The 7,916-nt window shown below is 40.2% G+C and overlaps 1 protein-coding gene across 2 annotated transcripts; it reads right to left on the bottom strand.

The window, feature by feature from the left end:
- Positions 1-1,129: 1,129 nt before the first annotated feature.
- Positions 1,130-5,752, bottom strand: NANOG (Nanog homeobox). Of its 2 annotated transcripts, none has more exons than XM_068971777.1 (4): positions 5,617-5,752; positions 3,142-3,404; positions 1,693-1,779; positions 1,130-1,546 (listed from the first exon to the last, which is right to left on the bottom strand). In XM_068971777.1, the coding sequence occupies exons 1-4, from the start codon at positions 5,750-5,752 to the stop codon at positions 1,130-1,132; spliced, it is 903 nt and encodes a 300-aa protein (XP_068827878.1). The 2 variants fall into 2 exon arrangements, with proteins under 2 accessions (XP_068827878.1, XP_068827879.1); XM_068971778.1 differs by having other exon boundaries at positions 1,130-1,501.
- Between the last annotated feature and the right edge of the window lie 2,164 nt (positions 5,753-7,916).

Below are 7,916 nucleotides of genomic sequence, written 5' to 3'. Positions count from 1 at the left end.
ATTCCAATAAAAATTAATTTTAAAGAATCATTCTTAAGTTCACATAAAAAATAAGAATAAAAATAAGCTGAACTTTTAAAGTTGTTTCTGGCAGAAGAGCAGTCACAGAACCTGTCATGTGTTACAGGAGAGCTTTCAGTTCTACCTTTTCCCCTTTGCTCCAGATCTTCCAGATGTGGCATTCTTCCTTAAATGCAAACCACAGATTTTATTGTTTCAATACTACATACACAGAAAGAAAATAAGTTTGTTCAGGTTTAATTAATTCATCACCTAATATTGTGTTATCTGGTTACCTTTCCTTTACTCACTTCTAGTCTCCTGGATGCCTAGAGAAGATTAGTTTATTCCCTTCCATATGAAATATTCCCATGTTGACCTCCCTGGTGGTCCAGTGGCTAAGACTGCAAGCTCCCAAGGCAGAGGGCCTTGGATTCAATCTCTGGTCGGGGAACTAGATCCCACATGCCACAACTAAAGATCCAGCACAGCCAAAAAAAAAAAAAAAAAATTTTTCCATGTTTAGTCAGATTTTTAACTCTTTGAATCACTGTGTGAAATCGGGGAGAGACAACTAAATGTAAAATGGCTATTTTTTATTTGTACTTAAACAACAAACCAGCCAAACTGGTACTACTTATGATGTGGCAAAATACAAAACATCGTTCTCCAAAAATAAGAGTGATGAACAAATTAGGGGTTGTAGTAAAATAGGGAAAAAGGGTGGAGGAAATTAGTAAAGCACTCTTCATCTTAAGGACTGAGATTCTTAACAAGTAAAGCCTCCCTATCCCAGAAAATATGAATAATCCCCATCATACGTCTTTGTACTTTTGTTCCCTGTGCTTAAAGTTAGATTCTAGACCCTAAAAGTATCCGAAATATTATATATTATATCCAAAGTACTATAATTGAGTTATCTATAGCCAGACACATTTGTCATGTTGTACAATGCTTCTGAAACCTCTTATTGGACTCATTACCCGTCCCTCAAACTGACACAGAAGGTATAGTGAAAAGCAGCTTACTAAGGGAAAGCGGTACAGAATTCTAAAACGAGAAAAACTCTAGAGAATACACAGTCTCTGCTCACATTAAGATTGCATACAATAGCTGTCACAAATAGCTGTTACAAATCTTCAGGCTGTATGTTGAGAGGGTAGTTTGGGAATAAATCAGTGATTTGCTGCTGGGAACTGAAATACTTGACAGTTTGCTGTATTACGTTATAATTTTCCCCAGCAGCTCCCAGGGTTGCCTCCAGATCACAGATGGGAGAATTCTGCTGGAGCTGGATCCCGGGCTGCAGGAATTCCTCCATGTAGTTGTTGAACTGATTGTTCCAAGGCTGGTTATTCCAGGCTTGGGGGCACCAGGCCTGACTGTTCCAGGAGTGGTTGCTCCAAGACTGACTGTTCCAGCTCTGATTGCTCCACGTGGGGTTATTCCAGGTCTGGTTACCCCACATGGGCAGGTTTCCAGGAGAATTCACCAAACACCCCTGATGGTAGGAATAGAAGCCTGGGTATTCTGTCGTTGCTGGGCCCTTTTGAAAAAAGAAGAATGGATTAACTGAAAAAGTACTTGGAAGTTCAGAATTGTCCATGGTTGGGATTGCATGCTGCAGCAATAGACAGAACTAAAAACTCTTTGTTAGGAAAAAGCAGAAAATTTTAAGTTTTCTGTTATTACCTGAGGCACACCATTGCTATTCCTCGGCCAGTTGTTTTTCTGCCATTTCTTACATTTCATTCTCTGGTTCTGGAACCAGGTCTTCACCTGACAAGGAAAATATAACCGGAAAAAGTTTAAGATATTAGTAAGGACCTCCGATCTTCCAATGCAGGGGGCATGGGTTCAGTCCCTGGTCAAGGAGCTAAGATCCCATGTGCAGCATGGCCATCCCTGCCCCCCCCCCAAATCCACAAATAAATTTAAAAATAAAATATTAGTAATGCAGGATGTATTGATAGTAAGAACCAAAGAATATTAAGGTTTTTTTCTTTTTTTTCTGATAGCTACAACTATCTCAAACTTGAAACAAAAATTCTAATTACCAGACTCTCTTCTTAAATCCTGAATCTGAGTGAATTTCAAGCCTTTCAAGTCAGTTGGCTTTTTAAATAAACTTAACCGGTTAGATACACTGTGAGTATGGTTAGGAGGCTGAGGCTATGAACTAGGAAGTTCACATTTAAATGTCTGCCCATACTGTTCATTGAGGTGAGGTGAGGTGAGGTGAGGTGAGGTGAAGTCACTCAGTCGTGTCCGACTCTTTGCGACCCCGTAGACTGTAGCCTACCAGGCTCCTCCGTCCATGGGATTTTCCAAGCAAGAGTACTGGAGTGGGTTGCCATTTCCTTCTCCAGAGGATCTTCCCAACCCAGGGATCGAACCCGGGTCTCCCACATTGTAGGCAGATGCTTTACTGTCTGAATTTTAGTCACAGTTAAAAGTAACTTATTTGCAATAATAAGCCCCCCCTCCATATTAACACATTTACATTTAATATGATAATGGTATGTTAATTCAAGAATGATGAAACATACTTCACAAGGACAACTATACAAAAAGTTAAGATCATTTGATAGAGGACTTTCCAAGTATGGTACCATTTGCCTGAATAAACTAGCCAATAAATATATGAAAAATGATTAACTTCATCAGTAATCAGATGTATACAGATAAAACATGCAACTTTGATTTTAATGAGAACCAGTGGTTAGCTAGGACTCTTCTAACTCAAGATGATAGAAGTGTGTTTTTCCTTTGTTTAAGGGAAAATTGGAAATGTTTTCACAATTTTGGCTTGTTTAAGACGGGAAATGGTTTAATAAATTATGACACATTTGCAATAGATATTTAGTGAAAGAAAGATGGTCACAAAACACATTACAAAAAGATTCCATTTTCATTATTAAAAATTAACTTATTTGGAGAAGTGCATAAGCATTCTTTTTTTTCCCCCAAAAAAAAATTTATTTGGCTATGTGGGATCTTAGTTGTGACATGTGGGATCTCGCTCCCTAACTGAGAATCGAACCCAGGCCCCCTTCGGTGGCAGTGGTGAATCTGAGCCGCTGGATCACCAGGGAAATCCCTTATATTTTATTTCTTATTGCACAAACAAAACAACTGTACCTGCTTGTAGCTGAGGTTCAAGATGTTGGAAAGTTCTTGCATTTGCTGGAGACTGAGGTATTTCTGCCTCTGAAATCTGTCATTGAGCACACACAGCTGGGTCTGTGAGAACACAGTTCTGATCTTTTGTTTCTTGACGGGGACCTTCTCTTCCTTCTCTGTGCTCTCCTCCGAAGATGGGGACAGTGGTTTCACTCTGGGGCTTGTGGAAGAATCAGGACTGTCCTGAATAAGCAGATCCATGGAGGAAGGAAGAGGAGAGACTGTTGGGAATAAAACAACACTTTTCTCTAAAACTTCAAATATTAAAAATGCATTGTTTTCAAAGCACTATTAAAAGTCCTCAGAGCAAGATAGTAGGTAATAACTTTATTCTTAAGTGATCCTGAACACTCTGCCAAGTTTTGCACAAAAAACATTTTACATGTAATAGACATGGTTAATATCATGTGTTGCTGGGAAGCAGTTTTTGTTCAGTGGCTAAGTCCTGTCAAGACTCTGCGACCCCGTGGACTGCAGCTCACCAGTTTCCGCTGTCCTGGGTGGGAAGCAACAGGGGACTCAAACCTCTTTGATAAAACAGATGATCCAGATTCTTGGGGACCTTATAGAATTAACGGTTTACTACCCAGTTTTAATACCAGGACTGTCAGAAAATGTGAATTCCAATGAACTCCTTTTGCAACCCAGACCTTGGTTAGCTCTGTGGTCTCATTTCCAGGATTATCCCTTCCTCATGGAGTTTTTTTTTTTTTTTTGGTTTGGTTTGGCAATTGGGCCAAGCTTATCATAGTTTTTTTTTTTTTTTTTTTTAATGAAATATGCTTGCTGTGTAATATGTAAATCTCAGGTGTACAATATAGTTATTTACAATTTTTAAAGCTTATACTCCATGTATAATTATAAAATATTTGCTATATTTCCCATGTTGTATATCTCATGGAGTTTTTCCATTGATTAGTATGATGCAACAGACAAAAAATTTAGAAATAACAAGTTAACAGACAAAAATTTTTTGTCTAGCACAGGGCTTGACATATATTATTGACTTTGTAACTGAGAATTTATTTCCTGTACTAGAAATTTATTTGTCAGAGGTATTCCCAGTGCTCAACTCGAATTTTACCCTTGTCATGGAATAAATGGACAAGCCTTAAACAGCAACAACTACCAAAAAAAAAAAAAAAATCACAATTTCACAAGTAGGAAGGTCTTCAACTCATGACTAGAGGTGAGGAGTGTCTTAAAAATCATCTAGGATTTCCCTGGTGGTCCAGTGGTTAAGACTCTCTGCACTTCCAATGCAGGGTGCACGGCTTCCGTCCCTGGTTGAACAAAGATCCCACACAGCGAGGGGCTTGGTCTAACAAAATTTTTTAAAAATCCTTTCACAAAGGTGCAGTTAGCTTGCTAGGAGGACATGCCCACGCCCACTTGCTTGTATTAAGTGCTGTATAATTTCAGCATGTGAAATTATAAAAGGATACTAACACAAAATTTAGGAAAATGGGGTTAACATTAAAATCCAACACTCAAATATCGCAGTTGGGACATCTTGCCTCAAATACAGCAGTTATTTTAATTATTCCCTTCTCCACAACCGAGTTCTACAGTTGTAATCATAAATAGTTCTTTGGCTGTCTTACACCATAAATGTTAAAAATCGCATTCCTGGGTAAATGGCTAGTGTTACCTTTTTATTTTTAATAATGACTGCCAAATTGATTTCCCAAAAAGGTAGTGCTGTCTTTACAGTATCCTGAGCATCTCTTACATTCACAGTTACCAGTTAGAAGCTTAAGTACTAGAGCATAGATTTTGAAGCCAAACTGGATTTCAGATCTGAACTCTTACCCACTTAGGCAGCCTATTAAACTTTCTGGAATCATCCACCATAAAGTGAGGTGAACACTTACTTCCCTTAGATTTAGGAGACCTGAGCATACCAGGTGTTTACAAACTACCCAGTAATAGTCATACATCCAGAGGTTAGGAGAAGACACAACGGCTACTTGTATAGTAGAAAAGTGAAATATTTCCAAAAGGTGCATTTCGGATCATTAACGATGCCATCTCTAGCACACCTTGAATAGACAGACCGAAAAGGTGATGTTCCTACTTCTGGCTTAGCAGTAACATTTGGTGTTACTGGGTGCTCCGCATGACGCTAAGATTTTACACATCGGTGTATCACATCGCATTTGCTTGTGCACGTAAACTCTCAAATACACTGTATACATCTGAACTGCTCCTCCCCGGTCCCTCGTCTCTCGGTCCACAGATCCTGACTCCTGAGACACCGGGGAAAGCGCATGACCCCATCAGATTATAGTTGGAAAAGAGGTGTCGAGAGGATTAACAGATAATGACACCTGCTTATATTGATGGGCTCAAGAGGGAGACAAATGACCTTAAGTCCCTTCTTTCTCTTTCCCTGAAGGAACTTAGCCCCTCAAAGATTCAGTATTTTCTTACCAGTGTCCGTGTCGAGGGTGTCAGCAGATGACATTTGCAAGGACGCGTAACTTTCTTCAGGCATGGGTGAAGATTCCCCAGAGTTGGATGCTTCGGGGCCAAGCAGGCTTTGGGGACAAGCTGGGTCCACACTCATGTTGTTGAGTTGAAGGAGAAGGAAAAAAGCCTAAGAGCTAGATGCTAGAAAAAGTCCAGGCTGAAGAATCTAGATAGAAGAACTTAGAGAAAGGTGAAGATCCCCAGGTGTGAAAGTATTAAAAAAAGACAGGATGAAAGGAGTCACCTGTAAGATAAGAGCCAACCAGTCCAATCTAGGGAAATGAAAATAAATAGAGGCTCTACATTTATAAGTAAGGATCAACCATACTTGGCCCCTCCCCTCCTGGCAATGCCACGCCCACACAACCCTTGCGAATTCCCAGTTAATCCCGTCTGCCAGTCTCACCAAGGCCATTGTAATGCAAAAGAGAGTTGCAGAGTAACCCAGACCTGGTGGGGAACTGGGAAACTAGGACCTCGGAAATGGGAAACACAATGAACCCAGCAATGAGACACTCCTAGCTTCACCTTGTTTCCACCTTTTAAAAGTCAAAGACGCACCTCCTGGGGCCACCTAAGGTGACTGAAACTCTCACTGGGACAGTTAATTCCCTTGACTTGAGCCCCTCTTAGGGTCTCGAAATCAGGCTAGTTTATGGCAAAAACTGCAACTAACTCTATTTTCCTCTTTGGTTCTCTCTAAGGCACAGTAAAACACATATGGAATGTTAAGGCATCAGCTGATGTTAAAAAATCACACTTGTTTTCAACCCCCACCTAACTTCTGTCTTGGTTTTTGGCTTTCAGAAAAACCACCAAGTCTTTTCAGCAGGGCAAAAGCCAGAGGAAAGGACCTGCAGACCTAGGATCCTGGGAGCCTGGTTAGTCATCATACGTAAACCATTACTGTGGAAGTTTTTAAAAACATGTAAACACATAAGGGCTTGGCTTAGCCACTTTACTAAGTCTCGGTTTCCTCATCTACAAATAAGGGCAGAAGTACCTTATCTGTACCTTCTTTGTGTTATTGTAAGAATCAAGGAAAGTAAAATGCTCATAACCTTTGACATGTCATGATGTATACCCATGGCTGTTAATAGAGATTCTTTCAGGACTCTATGCTTATGACCTCTAAGTCTGCCAATACTTGATGAGATTTTTGTTCTAATCCAGTGAACATGAAATCTAACATTGCATGATAGAATGAAAGCACCGCCTTCTTTACCTGGTTCATTACTAGATGCAAAATAATAAAATTTATTGACCTGTGAAAAGAAAAGTGAGTGTTCCTCACTCAGTCCTGTCCCACTCTCTGTGACCCCAGGGACTGTAGCCCGTCAGGCTCCTCTGTCCATGGGATTTCCCAGGCAAGAACACTGGAGTGGATTGCCATTCCCTTCTCCAGGGGATCTTTCCAACCCAGGGATGGAACCTGGGTCTCCTGTGTCTCCTGCATTGGAAACAAGGAGAAAAAGAACATTCTCTAGGTAATTGGTATTCTTGGAATAGACTTGCCAGAGCAAATGTGATAGATTTATTTTAGAACCAACATTTGCCCTCCTGACTATTTCTCCTTCCTAAGCAGTCATCTTTATCTTGCCTTTTTTGCTTCTTCTGGCTCTTTCTTTGAATAGCTTTTTCTTCTCCAGCATGGAAATCCTGTCTGGTCTTTAAACCCCACACCATCCTCTTTCTTCTTCTTCTTTTGGTTTATTTCCCAAAGGAACAGTTTTTAGAGTTGAATTCCAGCACTAACATATTTATGGACAAAAGATAACCATCTGCGCCTTCAACTTTCCTCCTCATTCCCAAATTCAACATTCAAGAATCTTAAGATTTCTTTGTTTCCAATCTCCCAATTCTAAAAGTAAACCCTTGGCAAATTGCAATTATATGTTTTTCTAAAATACAATTCTTGACTAATCCTCCCATCCACTCTGCCACTCAAGTCTCCACCTGCTGGCTTAGTTCCCACGCCAGCTGAGTTTGACTCACAATACAAAGATGCCGACTTGCGAGAGCAGGATTATTGCCGGGTCCAAACAAGGGGATGAAATTCTGTGTAATCTTTGTCTTCTTGGACCACCATCCTGGAGGGGAAAAAAGTCTAGAAGAGAGGCTTCAAGGAGAGGGTGGGTGGAATACATTGTGTTTCAGGCATAGAGCCTCTGTCTCATTAGAAATAGAAGATGATTTCTTTAAAAAAAAAAAAGGAATGTCAGGGACTTCCCTAGCAGAATGTGTGGTTCCACTGCAGGGGG

This window comes from Capricornis sumatraensis, chromosome 4 (genome assembly GCF_032405125.1).
Source record: "Capricornis sumatraensis isolate serow.1 chromosome 4, serow.2, whole genome shotgun sequence".
NCBI lineage: Eukaryota > Metazoa > Chordata > Mammalia > Artiodactyla > Bovidae > Capricornis > Capricornis sumatraensis.
Note: the sequence above shows the minus strand (reverse complement) of the source record. Positions and strands in the feature narration are given on the sequence as shown.